The sequence below is a fragment of the Mirounga angustirostris genome, unplaced genomic scaffold, assembly GCF_029215605.1.
Source record: "Mirounga angustirostris isolate CCGP_5_RB_7025 unplaced genomic scaffold, mMirAng1.0.hap1 SCAF_4, whole genome shotgun sequence".
In the NCBI taxonomy this organism is placed as follows: domain Eukaryota; kingdom Metazoa; phylum Chordata; class Mammalia; order Carnivora; family Phocidae; genus Mirounga; species Mirounga angustirostris.
In genome coordinates, this window is record NW_026991712.1 from 73,633,884 (window position 1) to 73,653,542 (window position 19,659).

The 19,659-nt window shown below is 45.3% G+C and overlaps 1 protein-coding gene across 2 annotated transcripts; it reads left to right on the forward strand.

The window, feature by feature from the left end:
* The first annotated feature begins 2,332 nt into the window (after nucleotides 1-2,332).
* SDR16C5 (short chain dehydrogenase/reductase family 16C member 5) lies at nucleotides 2,333-18,092 on the forward strand. 2 transcript variants are annotated; one of them, XM_064588305.1, is made up of 8 exons: nucleotides 2,333-2,526; nucleotides 4,641-4,776; nucleotides 7,108-7,454; nucleotides 10,057-10,188; nucleotides 12,457-12,556; nucleotides 14,545-14,689; nucleotides 15,525-15,650; nucleotides 17,780-18,092. In XM_064588305.1, exons 2-8 carry the CDS (start codon nucleotides 4,734-4,736, stop codon nucleotides 17,871-17,873), a joined length of 987 nt encoding a protein of 328 aa, XP_064444375.1. In that variant the 5' UTR covers nucleotides 2,333-2,526; nucleotides 4,641-4,733; the 3' UTR covers nucleotides 17,874-18,092. The 2 variants fall into 2 exon arrangements, with proteins under 2 accessions (XP_064444375.1, XP_045751276.1); XM_045895320.3 differs by lacking the exon at nucleotides 4,641-4,776.
* The last annotated feature ends 1,567 nt before the right edge of the window (nucleotides 18,093-19,659 follow it).

A 19,659-nucleotide genomic window follows, 5' to 3' on the forward strand; every position in this document is an offset into this window, starting at 1 on the left:
AGGGATCCGAAAGGGTACGTGCACCCCGATGTTTATAGCAGCAATGTCCACAATAGCCAAACTGTGGAAAGAGCCAAGATGTCCATTGACAGATGAATGGATAAAGAAGAAGTGGTATATATACACAATAGAATATTATGCAGCCATCAAAAGGAATGAGATCTTGCCATTTGCAATGACATGGATGGAACTGGAGGGTATTATGTTGAGTGAAATAAGTCAAAAAGAGAAAGACATGTATCATATGATCTCACTGATATGAGGAAATCTTAATCGCAGGAAACAAACTGAGGGTTGCTGGTGTGGGGGTGGGGTGGGAGGGATAGGGTGACTGGGTGATAGACACTGGGGAGGGTATGTGCTCTGGTAAGCGCTGTGAATTGTGCAAGACTGTTGAATCTCAGATCTGTACCTCTGAAACAAATAATGCAATATATGTTAAGGAAAAAAGAAGAAGAAGAAGAAGGTAGCAGGAGGGGAAGAATGAAGCGGGGGAAATCGGAGGGGTAGACAAACCATGAGAGATGATGGACTCTGAAAACAAACTGAGGGTTCTAGAGGGGAGGGGGTTGGGAGGATGGGTTAGCCTGGTGATGGGTATTAAAGAGGGCATGTTCTGCATGGAGCACTTGGTGTTATCCACAAACAATGAATCATGGAACACTACATCAAAACCTAATGATGTAATGTATGGGGATTAACATAACAATAAAAATTTTTTTTTAAAAAGTCTATTATATTATAGAATTATATTATATTTTATTAATATTATAACCATTCACAGTGAAAAATAAACAGTCACTGCTGTCTCACTATATAAGATGCTTTAATATGAGACTCATTCCAAGTTTTGGTTCGAGTGCTCCCAGTCTGCAAACTTTCTGGTGTGTGTGCCATAAACTTTTACTAATTACCAGTTCAGGGATGCATTGGTCTTATGTCTGTTATTTCTGAACTTTTGACACTAACACCCACACACGTGCAGTTCATGAATGAGTCTCCCCCTCGCTCCCCAAAGCTCTGCAGCTCTCCAGAGCCAAACACTGAGCCTTGCACAGCACGAGCCCGTAGGCAACGATTGCTGAGTTGAAACCACTACACACCCACCTGCCCATTCACCTTCAGACACACAACTATGCACTTTGCACAGCTCACCGCAGCCTGGAGAACACCTGTAACGCACTGGAATGACCTTCAAGGCTCTTTCCTGCACCGACTTTTCCAGGCTTATACAAGCAGCGTGTTCCTTCTCACGGCCAAATAAAGAACAAATGTGCAGTTCCTCACACACCAATTGGCTAACCTGCTCTCCTTTGAGCCTTTACCACTTGTGTGTGTCTGACACAACCCTGAGTCCATTTCCAAACACAGTCTTGTCCTGACTCTCCAGTTTTCCTTCAACACTCCATAATTTATTGATATTCCAGCTTCTTATGCCACCCAACAAACTCCATCCTGTATAATAAGCATTTCAGCAGTGATTTATTCTATATTAGAGGATTAGCTAATGTTAACTGAACATTATTTTTCTTGACAGATACAACATTGCTTTATCTTCTAGATCCTTGTACACAGAAGTGTTCAATGAACACTGGTTGGACCAGAGTATGTTGTTGACTTTTTATCAACCTCATCTCCTTAGAACAAACTTCGCCTTCTCTACTTCTTGGCCTCCTGCCAGTGCCGCACCCACTCCTGCCTATTGCTCCACCCGCCTTCCAAGCGACTCTCCCACACCCACACTCCTTACAGCCACAGGGCCAGGGAAGCTGTTGACTTTGGTCCCAATTGCAGGAGTCAGATTCTGCTGGGAAACTCTGCATCTGTGCCCTGTTCTGCAAGCTGCAGAGAACTGACCTGGCTCCCTAAGCGCTCCCCGTCGTCGTCCCCCATCCAAGGACTCCTGCACCTGCCTCCTTTTTGGTCTCTAACACAAGGGTTCCCACTGTGTTCCCACTGCTGTGCTTTGGAAACACACGGGAACCTTTTAAATGCTGATACTGGGCCCCTTCCAACCCAGAAATTCTGATTTAGTAATCCAGGATGCAGCCTGGATGTCGGGATTTTTCAACATCCAGGGATGATTCCAATATTTGAAATCCCAGGGCGTTCGTCCAGCCGAATGTCCAGCCTCTAAAGCTGGCAGCCTGGGAAAGGAAGGAAGAAGGAAGGAAGGAAGGAAGGAAGGAAGGGAGGGAGGAAGGAAGGAAGGAAGGAAGGAAGGAAGGAAGGAAGGAAGGGAGGGAGGGAGGGAGGGAGGGAGGGAGAGAGGGAGGGAGGGAGAGGGAGAGGGAGGGAGGGAGAGTGAGGGAGGGAGAGTGAGGGAGGGAGAGAGAGAGAAGCTGGTCTACGTGAGGCCCCAAGGCGGGTCCCCAAGGCGGCTCCACCCACTGCGCGGGCGGAGCCGTCCCACCTTGGACTCGGCTAGGAGACAAACTGCTGAACCTCCCCCAGCCGCGAGTCAGCGACGCGGTGCCCGTGGCAGACCCTTGCTGCTCGGCCGATTGCTAAGGCTGCGTGTCTCGGGTGAGTTCCCGAAGTCCGGACCCGGGGCCGGGCGAGACCTCCGTGAGGAGGTGGCGCTGGCCCGCTCCGAGGCCCCCGTGGCTGGGCGCCCTGCTGGCGGTAAAGCTGTGGCGGGGTGGCATGGGGGGGGGGGGTGCGAGAGAGGGAGCGCGGGTGAGCCCCGGCCCAGCGTCTGGGGGTGAGCCGGCGAGAGCGCCACGCTGCTCTCTGCTTCCGGGGCGCGTCTACCACTCCCTCCCCACCGCCCCCAATTCATCGCGTACCTCTTACCAGGGCAATTTGCTGTGTCCTGGCCTGGGAAGCAGAAGACACCGGTCTATATTGCACCAAGTTAGTTCAGCACTTTTTTTTTTTTTTTTTTTTTTTAACTAAACTCTATGCCCAACGTGGGGCTTGAACTCAGGACTCTGAGATCGAGTTGCTGATCTCCCGACTGAGCCAGCCAGGTGCCCCAAGTTAGTTCAGCTTTTGAACTAAGTAGTCAGGCTGTGGGATGGAAGCATCAAAGAAGTGTGTAACCCGATTAAATTTAAAATACTCTGTAACTTACTAAGAATTTACTTTTGTTTGTAAGTATACTTACTATCACATCTTTCGTTGCTATGGGCAGGGATCATAATTCATATGCTAGCAGGAACACCAATCATAGCTCTAGCTAATGCAGTCATTTTGCTGTTGTTATGGGCCTGGCATTGTTCTAGGAAGGCCTCCACATTATGGGCATTAGGAATGGAGGTGGAGATGATGTGTAACCTGGCAGGTGTTGAAATCCAGCCCGACTCCTCTTGCCCCATCCCCACCCCCACCCTATACACCCTGGAGGGAGCTGTGTGCAGGGCAATGGAAACGGTCCCCCCCCCCAATTTGCTCAGAAATTCCATAAGGGATCATAGGGTTGGTATTACACACCTTAATACTTTAGCTGTATTAAGTCTTTTAATTTCCACAGCTCCCCCATTGGTGCATCCTGCGGAATCCCCTTATTTAGAAGAGGAAACTGAGGCACAAGAGATAAAATACTTTTAACCAAGGCTGCAGAAAAGTCAGTGGCAGATCCAGAATTCCAACCCAAACTTTAATCTCTACACCGCACTACCTGTGCAGGTGCCCGACAGACACCCTAAACCCCAAATGAGGGAGATCTCAGGATGCCAAGCTCTTAAGAACCTAGTAAGCATCAGCCGAGACAGCAATAAGCGGTAAGACCTTGCTCTAGGTCTTACATCATGCCAACACTGAGACAGTGGAGTGCTGAAGTCTAGGGCCTCTGGCATCAAGAACCTTCCCCCAGGTCAGTGGTTAGACTTTTCGCCACCCACATGGTGTTGGAGCCCACAGAGGAAAGAAATAGACCTCTGTCCCTCTGGCATGAACTCTCATAGTGGTGTGCCTGAAAGGGGGCATGGATGAGCTGGTGTGGGTCTTCTTGTGGAAGAGTGTTGGCCATACCCAGGTTATGCCTGGGGAGGGTGCCCAGGGTGCCCCATTAATGTGGGAAGCCTGACCCTCATCCTTGCAGGTCTGAAGACGCATACTCCACGACTGAGCTTAAAATGAGAGTCTGAAAATCACCGTTTGCCTTTCAGGGCACCTTCCTTCCAAATTCTCTAGAGCCTGAGAGGCTCTTTTATAAAAGGGGAGGGCTTTTATTCATTCATCAAATCATCCAGCTCAATCATCCAAAGCTACTATGTAAAAATAAATCCGAGCAAAGATGGCAGAGAGTTTGAGGGCCATTTCATCCAAAGCATGGTGAAACCCAGGGCTCCACCACAAGAACTCCCTTTGACCAATACATCCATGCCCCCTACCACCCGCATTCTAATTCTCTGGACAGACAGCATTAGACACACAGGCCAAAATTACCTCAAGCTTCAAACTCTTCCATCCCTCTGTTGGTCAAGCTGCTCCCAGATCCCTCTACCTCTAACCATTCATCATTTGGCTACTGGCTCAAATGTCACCTTCCAGTGAATCTCTCTTGTTGCTTCTTCCCCAGCACCCAATCTAAAACAGATCTCCCCTCTACTCTCTATAGCACCCTGTAGTTTTCTTTGTAGTACGACGGCTTGTCATGATGTATTTATTTGCTCAATGTTTCTTTCTTCAACAAGACCCTTGGCTCATGAGGGCAGAAATCACGGAGTCCTCAGCCCCAATGCCCAGCATCAGACCTGCACGGCATCAGGCCTCAGTAAATATAATAAATGACCTCAGCTGACCCTGCACTAACTAGCACCGGGACCTTGGGTAAGCTACATGCATACTCTTTCTGATCTTAAGTCCCATCTGTCCAATGAGCCAAGAAACAACAATTTAGGTCACAACAATTTCCTAAGGGCCTTGCCATGCTCCCAGCCCTGCTGTTGATGAATCTATCCACCCATCATCATGAACAGTGACTAGTCTATCCTCAGCCAAACTGCAAAGTAAGTGAACCTGCTGGTTCTTTAATGAAGGACATCTGCCCTCAGCTGTGCCTCTCAATTGGACACCCCATTCAGGGAAGCCTCCCACCCCCAGCACAGGATGCCCCTGCTAAATATGTCTTCTCATCCTGTAGAAAATAAGACCTTCCCTTCTTTCCCAGCTGCTTTTTAGTAGAGCCTCTTAGAAACCCATTCTCACTAAAGTGATAACAGGATATAAGCTATACCCTTGTATGAGTTTGTCAAGGGGAGGACTTTTTTTTTTTTTTAAGATTTTATTTATTTGACAGAGAGAGACACAGCGAGAGAGGGAACATGAGCAGGGGGAGTGGGAGAGGGAGAAGCAGGCTCCCCGCAGAGCAGGGAGCCCGATGCGGGGCTCGATCCCAGGACCCTGGGATCACGACCTGAGCCAAAGGCAGACGCTTAACGACTGAGCCACCCAGGCGCCCCAAAGGGAGGCCTTTTATTCATACAGCAAACATATTGGGTGATTTCTCCATGAGCAGTACTCCGTATCTGAGAAACATGCTAACATCCATAAAGCACTTACTGGGGGTTAGCATGGCAGTCCTGCACGCAACATTCATTCTCATTTCATCTGTAAAACCACCCTGTGCTACAGGACCAGTAGATATGTGGAGAGCGAGGCCCTGAGAGGCTAGTAGCCTGACCCAGATTTCACAGGTAGGCATGGGCAGGGCAGGACAGCTATCCACTCTGTCTCTCACCTATATTCTACAGTGCCAAGGCTGTGGTCTTGCACTTGTGGTCAGTGGTGTGGGATGGAGGTCTCAGAGTCTGGGGAAGGAGGGGTATCCCATGCTTACAGCAAATCTGTTGGAAAAGGTTTAGAACATCAATTACTCCTTTTCAAGTATGTTCTACAAATAGGATTTTACATTTTTTTTCCTTGAATCTCAAATATTTTTAAGCTTTTTACTTGGGTATAGTTGACACGCAGTGTTACATTAGTTTCAGGTGTACAATATAGAGATTTAACAAGTCTATACGTTATGCCGCATGCGCAAGTGTAGCTATAATCTGTCACCATACTACACTATTACAGTACAATTGACTATACTCCCCATGCTGAGCCTTTTATTCCCATGACTTACTCATTCTGTAACTGGAAACCTGTATCTTCCACTCCCCCTCACCCATTTCCCCCGTCCTCCTACCCCCTCTCCCTCTGGCAACCACCAGTTTGTTTCCTGTATTTATAGGTGTGATTCTACTTTTTTTTGCTTGTTTATTCTTTTTTTTTTAGACTCCATGTATGAGTGAAATCGTATGGTATTTGTCTTTCTCAGTTTGACTCATTTTACTTAGCATTATGTTCTCTAGGTCCATCCATGTTGTTGCATGATCTCATCCTTTTTTAAGGCTGCATAATATTCCTCTGTGTGTGTGGTGTGTGTGTGTGTCCCCTACATCATCCTTATCTATTGAACGTTAGATTTTAAATAATGACACAAAATTAGAGAATGACTGTGCAAATTAAAAAACACAAACCCAGGGGCCCCTGGGTGACTCTGTTGGTTAAGCGTCCAACACTTGGTTTCAGCTCAGATCATGATCTCAGGGTCATGAGATCGAGCCCTGCATAGGGAGGGAGTGTGCTTCTCTCTCTACACCTCTCCTTCTGCCCCTCCCCACTGCTCGTGTCGCTCTCTCTCTCTCAAATAAATAAGTCTAAAAAAATAACAACAACAACAAAACCCCACAAACCCAAAAGGAGACAAAAGTAAAACCAGAGAGGTAGCAGTTACCACATAAACATTACAATATAGTTATGACTTTGAACATAAAAGCAGTCAACGGGACTTGGGATTATTATGAAGAAAGCTTAACTGTGAGAAATAATTAAGTTCTCCTTCGGGTTAAATGTTGGTGTGGTTACAGTTCCTGGTTAGGGAAACTTTCTGTCCTGTACAACACTCAGATGCGGGCTCAGCTTGGGGCTGTGAATGAAGCTGGCCAAGACACAGGCCCTGTGTCTGCCTTAGTTCAGAGTCTGCTACCAAGAGAGCAGCTTAAATAACATGGCCCCCTTTCTGCTGCTATCTCAGAAAACGTGAGCTCCACGTCGTCCACATGCTCACAGGGAATGGTCACGGAGCTCTTGATGTGGGTCTCTCTTCCTTTATAGGTCTCAGCCACAACATGGCTTCCAACCTGAAGTCAGCCAAGAAATTGATGGTTGTCTTAGGAAAATCAATGATTGCTTTTCTGGAGACGATGATTTTCATCATCATCCCCAGACCACGGAAGAACGTTGCTGGTGAAATCGTGCTCATCACTGGCTCTGGGAGCGGACTGGGAAGGTTCTTGGCCCTCAAATTTGCCCACCTTGGATCCGTGCTGGTTCTCTGGGATATCAACGAGGAGGGGAACGAGGACACATGCAGGATGGTGCGGGAAGCTGGGGCCCCAAGAGTTTATGCCTACACTTGTGACTGCAGCCAAAAGGAAAATGTATACAGAGTGGCCGAGCAGGTAGATCTTGCGTCTCGCTGTTCCCTGTGGGTAGTGAGCACTATACGCAGATACGCACACGTGCCTCCATTTCTCTGTCTCTTTGCCTTGCTCAGTGCGATTTGCCTGTCTCCAACATTAATTTAAAAAATATTGGGGAGTGGGAATTCGGATTTTTGAGTTGTCACCGTATACAATACACCACACAAAGCACCCCATCTATATTACATCCTAATCCTATAAAGTGAGGTCCATGACTATCTCTATGTCACAGATAAGGAAACCAGGGCTTAAGGAGGTAAGTAGCTCCCCTAAGAAATGGCTACTAAGTAGCAAAGATCCAGCTCAGCCTTGAGTCTGTTGACTCCGTGGCACATACCAGGCGGTACAGGCCGGTGCTGGCCCCTGTTACCATATAGGAGGTAGAAGGTGGCCCCCTTCGTGGAGGAGAAAGGAGACATAGAGATATTGAATAATCTGCTCAGGGGTCCCAGAACCAGCATAGGATGAAGCCAGAGCTTGAACCCGTCACCGGCCTGAGCTGAAATCCAGCTATTTCCACCACACCACAGGGCCTTTCACTTGAATGTATATTTCTCTTAAGTAATCATAAGAAAATCAGAATATTTCATTCATCTTAAAGATGCTTAGCCGCAGTTGCTCCTTTGGTGATGATACAGCTGCACGTTCAAAGAAGGATTTCAGGAAATCAAAACCCCACTAAGCAGCTGTAAGAGGTTTTTTTTGTTCATCGAGGTGCGTACTTGCTTGCTGCCTCTTTTCCCTCATAAGACTTTTCTCTATCCCCCCATCGGCACATCACTCTCGTGAGCCATCTTTTTGGTGGCCCCCAGAATTCCCCAATTTAGTGAGAAGGAAGGAACCAGACTGGCCTGCGAAGAGCAGCCCAACCCCATCGGAAAGTTCTCGCACAGCTTCTCGGCCCCTACCCCGAATCCCTTGCCACTTCCCACTTCACTTCCTAGTGGTAAGCTTGGCAGGTCATCGGCAGGGGAGTGTGTAGCTTCTGTTGAAATTTGTCTTTAAATTCTATACATCTGTGACTACCATCTCCAGTCCCAGGAGGCCCGGTACAGTCTGGAGACCCCAACCTGACAAGCTGGCGCCTCCCTCAAAGTGCAAGTGTGTCTCTCTCCTACGGCTGACCTCGCAGATGAATCTCTGTGCACTTAGAGCCCTGATCACCTGGCCTGTTCCCTCATGCTTGACGGCAAACAACTTCTCTAGCCACTCTTAAGCAATAATTGGTTCTCATTCAAATGCTGAAGACCATCCAATATTGAGCAAGCTAATACGAGGCCCTCTATAAATAATTGCCTCAGGTAGGCCTAGTTGTTTCTAGCCTTGACTGCTGTTCAGCTTGAATTTGACTAAATATTTTTCACCACTCTCCAAATAAAGCTCAAAGTCAGATTTGTTTCCAGTGCTTTTATCTGAAAATGCTACCGTAAAAGGTGAGGTTTCCTTGGTCTCTGTTTCATCCTAGATTTTCCCTAGGCTGCCGATCTAGTTGGCTTATAAATCCCTACCACGTCACCCTCGTTGCTGGGGCTCAGGCCTTCCAGGGCAGCGGATGAGGTGGTGGCTTCCACCTGGCTTCAGTAATACATCCTGCTCTGTGCCAGACGGTGCCATCCGTGTAGGGAGGTGCACAACACACATGCACACGCATGCACACACACAGCTAGAGATACACATGCACACGCATGCACACACACAGCTAGAGATGTAAAGGGTACTGCCGTGAGCTTCTTGTTCGGCCCAGGATAGCGGCAACCAGGGGTTCTCTCTGATCTGGGGACAGAGTCCCTGCTTGGGATACAAATTACAGTAATGAAATTCAAAGCACAGAAAGGAACGAAGGGACATCACCATCTCCTGTCTCCAATCCTGGCAAATCCTGCACTCACTTCTGCCCTAAGGGCTAAGATTACAAGCTGAAGATTTACTATAAGTGAAAGGCTCCAAGGTCCCACCCAGAAATTTTATTTCTTAAATACAAGTTATGGAGTACCTACTGTGGCTAGCATTACAGAAGCAAATGGGGCTTACTCCGATCCTCCCTTCACATATCTTAACACCTAGAAGCCTGTGGTAGGGAGAAGGAAACCAGCTCGTTGGTACAAGCAGGACAGACAGGTTCTGAGCTGTGCCGTGTGCATAAAACCCGTTTAGGAATTTTGTGCTTCCTCCGTATCTTCCTACTCCACCCCATCTCGGTGTGTGCTGGGTCTTCATTTATATGGCATGGCTGTAATGCCTTATGTCCTGTCACAATGATTGAAATAAATCTACTACTTATACAGATACTGAAACAAAATGACTAGAATAGCTCTAACTGCTCTACCTGTTAAGGAAAGTAGCCCTGCCATGTTGGAACCATCCTAAGAAGGGGGGAAGAAATGAGAAGAAAAGCATCAGACATGGATCTCTGACGCACTGTAAATTCAGCAAAGGAAATAAAGCATACTCTGTTTGCAGAGTGCATAAACTCCGTCTGAGTTAACTAGGATAAGGAAGCATGTAAAACTATGGGAAATTCAAACTTAGATCATGTAAAGAATTACTCCATGGGTGGTGTTGCTCTTGTTATTCAACGCAGGTTAAAAAAGAAGTTGGCGATGTCTCCATCCTAATCAACAATGCCGGAATTGTGACAGGCAAAAGTTTCCTCGACTGCCCAGATGAGCTGATGGAAAAGGCTTTCGATGTGAATTTCAAAGCACATTTATGGGTAATTATTTTTTCTTCTCATGATAAATCTAAAGTTATTCTGAATTTAGAAGTACCTTCCTCTTGTTGTCTTACAATTTTTTTTCTTCTCTAACCAAAGCACAGACTTCTCAATTTTAGATTTGTCCCAGTCTACCCAGATGTCCCCACGCCTCCCCCACCCTGATCCAACTTAACCTGCACCTGCCTGAGCCTCTGCTAAGGAATCCTGACAAGACACAATTGTCCCATGGTTTTACTGTCATTTATTGATTGCCAACCTATGTTGGGTGCTATCCAAGGCACCTCCTATATCATCCTTGAAACAGCTCAGTGAAATAAGGGATCAGAAGAGTTAAAAGATTTGCTCAAGGCTACACAGAAATGATAGCACGTAGACATGACCAGGGAGATCTTACAATTTGCCTAAGCTGGAACTCTTTTGAAAGTGGAAAAGGTAAATAATAATAATAACAATAAAGAAAGTGAAAGAGGGCATTATCAATAAACAAGCATTAATCAGGTCTAGTCTGGGCAAACGAAGACATATAGTCACCTCACTCAGTATCTAAGCAGGCAAAAGGGAGTTTCTACCAGTAGCCTGGGTGACTTTAAAGGGCACAGGACAGGTGCCTCGGACATGAAGGGGCACAGCCCCTGACCTCCAACATGATATGCCCCTTGCAGAAGTTGGATTTTCCTAGCTTTTGCTGAAACCATTCTTGCCCACGCCTACCCACCCATGCGCATGCCCTCCCTTGCCTCTCCCTGCTGTCCTGGGCAGCCCTTGGCTGGGAGGGAGTATTTGCTGGAGAATTCTGAGCTCCCCTCCATCCTCCTTATACCTCCCTACCTGGACTCCCTGCCCAACTCTCATTTGGCAGCCTTCACATGTTATTTGGACTTTGTCGGTTTCTGTCCCCTAGTTTCACCAAAAGTGTCCTGGCACTGGTGGCATTGTTGGTGTTCTATATTATTTCCAGAAGAAAGATGGAAAGATTCAGAACTAAGTGACCACCATGTTCCTTTGGGAGCTACTGCAAGTGATTTATGTTGTCTTGTCCCAAATATCCCTCTCCTTCATTAGAAGGAAGTTAGATTCTTTGGCCAGAATGAAGATAAAACCATCATCTCATTAATAGTCTCCACTTCTGCTGCGTTCTTTTTCCTCCTCGGTCTCCTCTTTCTCTTCTTTCTCTCTTCCTGTAGTTGTCCCCAGAATGCTGGTGTATCCCTGGCCCCCATCATTCTCACTCTGGACGCTCTTTCTGGGCAAGTCCACGTACGTTCTTTGAGCCCCTGCATGGAGTAGACGCTTAACTGCCAATGGGTCGAGGGCTCCTGGTGACTGTACTCCCAAGGGATGCGTCCCCAGGGAGAAGTAAAGAGACTCACCGCAGACCATCGGAACTCAGGGAGCTTTTTATTATGCTGCTCTGTTGGCTCATTTTGATTTTCCACCTCTCTCTAAGTGTTAGTTTCTCTCGGAAAGTCATCGTGATGCACACAAAGGTTGTTTGACTTTTATAAGAGATCCCTTTTCTCATATTTATTCATATGATTCAAATTTGAAAATAAACATGAAATAGAAATTCACATAAATATGCAAGTATTCCTGTTTGAGGAGTTATTTCTGCGTTGTAGAGCCTATCTTCTATCAAAGCTCATCTCTCTCTCCTTTACCTTCTTTTTCCAGGTCCCACATCAAAGGTGCAGGTGCTCTGTAGTACTGAGGACACAGCACACATCCTTTCTTTCTAACATATCCTCTCTACTGACATGGAATCCAAATTAGAAACCACTATTCAAAGAAGTAGAGATGAATTTCAAAACAAAGTGATATTTTTAAACTGAAGCCTATAATGGTATGTCCTATGAACAATGTTCAGAAAAATTTGAAATCCAAATATGATCCAAGGGGCGGAAAAGACAATATAAATCTAAATAATCATATCTCCGAGTACTCTTACTGGTTTGTAGATTGTGCCTGCCACAGTTAGGATTCTCCGATACTGCTTGAATTAATGTATGAATATTGCTTTTCAAAGTCACATATGAACAAAATATAATTCTAAATAAATTATTTTTAATAATATTGGAACTGCCATCACGAAAATACTGATTTACCAGGTTGAACAAACTAAGAGGCTTACTTGCCAGATGTTCACATTTTTATACCCCAGTGCCTTCAAATATTTTTATGAGCTTAAAAGATTCTTTTCATCGCAACAGTCATATAAACATCTGAAAAAAGTATAAAATGTTAACAGTTCTTCCTTGCTCTTCTTAGACTTATAAATCCTTTCTACCTGCTATGATCGCTAATGAGCATGGACATTTGGTTTGCATTTCAAGTTTAGCTGGATTAATTGGAGTAAATAAACTGGCAGGTAAGAGAAATGTAATATTTAGCAGTTGCAAAAAGTTTTATAACTTTATCTTACTTAGCTCTGAACAATTAGCATTGATTTGATGTACCAGTGATAAAGGGTTATAAATTAAGAGACATATTCAATAAGGTAAGTGGTTGAGAACATGGTACAGCAAAACTGCCTATTAGATTTGCTTACATGCAGTTGAACTTTGCACTTTGGAATCATGAGGTCAGTGCAATCCCCTGGGCTTTCAAAAAAAGAGAAAGAGAGGGTGTCTGGGTGGCTCAGCCAGTTAAGCATCTGCCTTCAGCTTAAGTCGTGATCCCACGGTCCTGGGATCAAGTCCTGCATTAGACTCCCTGCTCAGCGGGGAGTCTGCTTCTCCCTCTGCCTCTCCCCCCTGGCTTGTGTGAGCTTTCTCTCTCTCTCTCTCTCTCTCTCTCTGTCAGATAGATAGATAGATGATTGATGGATGGATGGATAGATAGATAGATAGATGATAGATAGATAAAATTTTTAAAAGAGGAAGAGAGAGAACTTACTGATAAATTCTTTTTATGCAAGTGATTAGAGTAGTCACCGTCTGGGGGACCCCTGGCACTGTTATCAGGATGGTAAGGAGGAGCACTCTGCCTTCTGAAATTTCCATTAAGTGGTCTCCTTCGGCTGGGGGTTTGGAGAAAGTTTCTCCAGCCCAAAAAATTTAAAATTAACCTCTCTGCTTTTCCACTGGTCAAAGACTCGCAGCTCAAGATGCACAGCAGTGGTCTTAGCATGGTTCATCTCAGTTATGGGAACAGGGTTTTCAGAACCACCAGTCACCCCAAATTTTACCTGTCTATATACACATCTCCCGGTACACGGGACTCCCCTTTCTCCATCCTTCTTAGAATTCACTGGTTTTATTGTGACCTCACGGGTCTCTGAACTCCTACGGGTCTATTTGCAGGTCCTATGAATCCTTTTCCTGGCACAATATCTCTATCTTAAGATACAAGACTCTCCCATGCCCATGTTCACCTTAGAAACACGTGTAAGACTTTTGTAATTCTCACCCTGTGGATCTTGGCACCCCTGCATCAGAATCAGCAGGCATGCTATTTAGAATGCAGATTGCCTGAGTCCTGGGCTGTTTCTGCTCATCTGAATTTCAGAGATGCAGGGGCTCAGTGAACTGCATTAATGCCCCATGACTCAGGTGCTCCTAGAAGCTGCTCAGGACTCCCGTCTCCTCTTCCCTTCCTCTACTGTCTAACCCACCACAATCTAGGGACCTGACTCTTGCTGATGGTAGTGTCTGCTTCTGACCATGTGAGGAAAAGGAGAGTCAGAGTCCACCGACATGCAATTTCTTCTCCAAATATTTCCATTCTTCGAGTTCAAGATTCAGGTGTTTATTTGAAGTGAGTGTGATTGTAGGCTGAAAGCTCAAAACTGACATGGCTGCCATTTTCCATGCCCCCTGCATTTTCAAGATGTGTAAGAGGTAGAGGTTGACGTTTGCCAGTCTGTTTTTCTCTAGCAAAGGGAAGAAAGAGTCAGAGTTAGAAGAAAATTTGATCTGAGTATCACAACCCATGGTGATCTCACTTGCCTGGACTCCTACATCCCTTATTATTTTATTTCTTCTTTTGTGTGTCTCCCTGTCCCAATGGTCTTGAAACTCTTTGGGACACACATGTCACTGCCCCGTGGAACAGCTCCCACAGTGTCTGACCACTTGTTGGGGTGGAAGTAAAGCCTTGCAGTGTGACCTGCAGGAGGCTCCCTGAAGCCCTGCGTCTCCCGAAGGGCACTTGGTCCTTGTCAACCGACCTTTAGGTGATGGTGCTCCTCCCCACTCATTCCTCTCTTCCTCCAGCGGGTGCAGACCATGATCATACAAAATAAGAACTCTGAAATCATTGTCCCATTCTCTGTGTGTGTTCGTGTTATGAGGAAACCTTGACATAATGCCATTTAAAAACTCTAGAATATACATTACCGTTGTTTGCCTTTTTCAGATTACTGTGCAAGTAAATTTGCAGCCTTCGGATTTGCTGAATCTATATTTATAGAAACAATGGCCCAGAAACTAAAGGGGATAAAAACCACTATTGTGTGCCCATTTTTTATGAAAACTGGAATGTTTGAAGGTTGTTCTACTGTGTAAGTATGTCCTTTGATTTCAAAGAAACTGCATTTTTTAAAATGATGAAAAATTATTTTATTTTGTTCTATCCATTAATGTTGCTTAAAAAGGTATTCCTTAGGATTCAGCCTGATTTATAAGTATTTCAGAATTGTTTCTTTCTTCAAACGTGTTTGTGTTTAAGATATTGAGTTTAAGGGGGGTGGTTTATCAAGGCTGGGTCCAACTCCTACCGCACCATAGCCAGGTCTGCTAGCCATCTCCCCAGCATTCCTGGCCATAGTCTGTCTGTCCCACCAAACTCCTTGACTGACTCCACGGCAGGACTGAAAATTACTGGAGTGGGGGGACACCAATGCCCAACTCTGCATCTCACAGGGATGAAAGGAAGTTGTTCAATATGGTTTCACATAGATGCATATACTGTATCACTAGTGGCGCCTGGGTGGCTCAGTCGTTAAGCGTCTGCCTTCGGCTCAGGTCATGATCTCAGGGTCCTGGGATCGAGCCCCACATCGGGCTCCCTGCTCCGCAGGAAGCCTGCTTCTCCCTCTCCCACTCGCCTTGCTTGTGTTCCCTCTCTTGCTGTGTCTCTCTCTGTCTAATAAATAAATAAAATCTTAAAAAAAAAAAAAAGAATCATCATTTGCCATTTCAAAATAAAGTTGTTACTAGCACGTTGATAATAAAGGAGTAAAGATAGAAATAAATCAAATCTGGAAGGGAAAGAAGCAAATAAGTGATTATTATAGTCTTTTTAATCCCTAATTTATCAGATTTTTTTTAGTAATTTATTAACTTGGTTTTTTCGTTTTGTTTTTTTGTTTGTTTGTTTGTTTTTTAACTCCATAGCCATCCTTTTCTGTTACCAGTTCTGGAACCAGAGTATGTAGCTGACAAGATAGTAGATGCCATCCTGGAAGAGAAAATATACTTAAATTTGCCAAGGATTTTGTCCTTCTTGATGTTTTTAAAAAGGTAACAGTATCTATTACTATTACTTCTGTAATGAGCCAATCAACAACTTATTTTCCTACCAGGAGGAGCCACTCTAAAAATACCTGTTAAATGAATTCACTTTGATCCCTTCCTTGTGCCTGTTTGCTGACACGACCTCAAATTTGCATAGGTGCAGTGCTTCCCGTGAGTCTAGAAGATGGAACTGGATCCTGCCAGCCCTATCTTAGTATTGCATTATTGTTAGAGAGAAGTGGACTTACTGAATGATCTGTGGATGGACTGAAGTCATTTTTTTTTTTTTTAAGACAGATGGTCTTTCTTGTGGGCATCATAGAATAATCATGTTGGAACAGATATTGTCTCCATGCTTCCTCGAGTACAGATCCCCAGAGTCAAGGGCAGACAGTAAGCCAAACATTTCAGGAAGTTGTAGTATGGGTAAAACTGGCAAGAGAGGATAAATTTAAAGTATAAGAGGGTTAAAAGAGTTGGGGGCAGGGGACTGAAAAGCGCCCGAGAGCATCTTTGCTTACCCTCTCTGCTCCCCATTGGATTTTAGTGCTGAGATCCATCAGCGGCAGTCTGCGACTAGGGGACCCAGTTCTAGGAAGGGTGATGCCAAATTGCTGAGCAGCTGCAAATTTCCCACTATCTCAATTCGTTTTCTGGACTGTAACAGGTCATCAAGTCGTACGACATCCCCGCCCACCGGGGTTTCTGCTTTGCAAGGAAGCACATTCCATTACTGAACCACTTCTCTCCGTGGCGTTGAAATCTGTCTCGTTTTAACGTTCACTGGCTCTAACTTTACCCTCTAGCACTATGACTGATTCCATTCCTCTTGACAACAGTTCCTTAGTTATTTTAACATAGATATTATGGCTGGCAGCCACTGTCCTTCTTGCATGAGGAAATGCCTTTTTCTCTTCAGTTAATTGTATCTACTTTGTGCTATGCAACGAAATCATTCCTATATAAGACAGTATGGGTGTTCACAGGACAGTGGCTATCTGCTGCCTAATTGATAGAAGTACGTGGTATAGTAATGCCAACTGTAAAGACATAGGACTTAATTTTTCTAATGTTTTTGAATAATCATAGAGGTTATATATACGTTTATAAGATATTAGTTCTGGACCCCAAGAGATCTACATAGTTCCTGATAAGCATTTGGAAACATGAGGAAGTTCAGTAAAGGGGATGACATCACACATTCCCTCAAATATTCAGTAGTAGGCATTAGAGAGCGCTTAATGTGTGCCACGAAGGATCTGGGGTTATGGCAAAGAAGGAGAGAGACAAGAGTCCCTGCCCTCATGGAAATTTTCTTCTTGAGCGTGGTGTCAGGGAACAGACAAAAAAGTTAAGTAAAAGAAAAGTCATGCTGGGTAGTCATAAGTGCTAGGAAGAAACATAAAGCAAAAAAGAGAAATCCCAGAGTGGGAGGCAGGAGGTAATTCAGGTTGAGCCCCAGTGTTCAGTGTGTTGCTCAGGGGAGGGATCATGGAAAAGGTAACATGTGACATCCTGGGGTGCCCGCAGATGGACAGTGAGCTCAGTGTCCTTTCCTTTACCCAATGCTGAGGACGAGTCTTAGGTTTACTGTGCCTTGCCTTGCTCTGCAATGTGAATGTCAGATGGACGGGGTCTGTGCTCTGTTGGGAAGGGTGAGTGGGGATGGAGAAGATGAGCAGTCCTACCTGGGTCTTGCCAAAGGTCTGGGGGCCTTTCTAATCCCCATAGGAGTCTCAGAAAGAGAGATTGATACTTCATTTGATACCAGAAGAAATGGGCTTGAGGGCTAAATAATGGACCTGAGATGGCATGTTAAGTGACAAAGCTAGGATTCAAGCCAGGCTTATTCAACTCGACAAGACTTCACTGCTTCCTGTCAATCATTACATAGTTTGGAAACTGAGATGGGAAGTGAGTTGAATAAATGTAAAGCCAGAAGAGATATAGAAACCCTGGGCCAGTGTCCTCCCACATAGCGAACAAGCCTCGAGTGATCCTAAAGCATGCACACTAATGTGTGCATATGCCAATGACTTCCATCTACAACAACTCAGTGATGCTGCATTTTGGCTAAGTTGGTAAAGGTGCTTCCATGATAATAACCAAGAAAACCTCTCTTATGTTCTCTTTAGTATCTTGCCTGTCAAGGTGTCAGTTCTTCTGGTTGACTATCTGGGCGCCCTGAATGTAATGGATGGCTTTGTTGACAAGAACAAGAAAAACTAAAGACCAACTCAATGGCTGATACCATCTGATACCCAGCATTCCATAATCCTGATTTCAATGAAGAAAAGCATTTTTGTCCAACAATGTATCTGGAAACTACAAGTACCATTCTTTTTCTGCTCCCTGGACTACTATTTTCAACCAATGCCTTTGAAAATAATGTTCCTACCTGCTTTTTGGTTGGGTTTTTTTTTTTTTAATTAAAAAAAATTGCCCGTTTTTGTCATGTCTGCTTGCAACCGATGTGTAAGAAAAAGAATCCGGGGGGGAGGGGGGCGGAGCAAGATGGCGGAGGGGTAGGAGACCTGGATTTCGTCTGTTCTCAGGAATTCAGCTAGATAGGGATCAAACCATTCTGAACACCTACAAACTCAACAGGAGATCGAAGTAAAGAATAGCAACAATTCTCTGAACAGAAAAGCGACCACTTTCTGGAAGGTAGGATGTGCGGAGAAGTGAATCTGAGGTGATATTCGGGAGATAGACTGCGGGAGGGAGGGGGCCTCCATAGGAGAGCAGCAGAGCACAAAATTGGAACTTTTAGAAGTTGGCTCCGCTGAGGGACGTCGCTCCAGTGGCTAAGCAGGGAGTGAAACTCTCGTGGGACAGTATGGTCTCAGGACCCTCGGGGTCACAGAAAGACCAGGGGTGCCTGAGTGCGGCAGAGCTCCCAGGTATCGGAGCGGGGAAGCCAGCTGCAGAGACGGAGCCGAGGCATGGGCTCTCAGCTCGGGGTTGCCATAAACCATGATCCGCGGCACAGTTGGGCCACTGCTCCTCCAGCAGGGACCCAACAAGCGGCAGATCCGGGGAGACTCACCTTCCTCCCCCGGGAGGAGCCGCGCGGGAGCGCACTGCAGGGATCTGCTGGGTTTGGAGACTCCACACTGGGTCAGGTGCCAGAGATAGAAACGCGCGGTCACAGGCCGGGTGAGCATGGAGTGTGGCCGGAGACCAGGGAGATGGGAGTGACTGACTGCTTTTCTCTGGGGGCGCACTGAGGAGTGGGGCCCCGAGTTCTCGGGGCCTCTGGGGCAGAGATTGGGAGGCCGCCATTTTCACTCTCCTCCTCCAAAGCTGTAAGGAAAGCTTGCAGGGAACAAAAGCTCCCTAGAGCAAACCCGAGCAGATTACTTAGCCCAGACCGGACAAGGGCGGGGCAATTCTGCCTCCGGCAAAGACCTTTGGGAACCACGGCAACAGGACCCTCGCCCAGATCAGCGAGAACAGCCAGCCAAGACCAAGTTTACCGAACAATGAGAATGGCAGAACTCCAGTGGTAGGGGAATAATGCACATAGAATCCATGGTTTTTTTACCATGATTCTTTAGTCTTTCAAAGTAAATTTTTTTTAACTGTCTTTTTTTTTTAATTTTTCTTTTTCCCTTTTCAACCAACATCTTATCAATCCCTTTTTTAAAAAAACATTTTTATTTTTCATTTTTAGAGTCATGTTCTATCCCTTCATAGTAGTTACCCTTATTTTTGGCATATATATATAAGTTGTTCTCTCTTTAAAATTTTGAGATCGTTTCTTCTAACAGATCAAAATATACCCTAGTGTATGGCTTTGTTCTAGTCTCCTACCTGATCACAGTCTCTCCTTTTTTTCTTTTCTTTTTTTTAAACCTCTTCTTTCTTTTTCCAAACAACTTCTTATCAATTCCTTTTATAAAATTTTTTATAATTTTCATCTTTACACTCATATTCCATCCCTTCATCATATCGACCCTTATTTTTCTACCTATATAAGTTTTTCTTTCTTTAAAATTTTGGGAAGCACTTT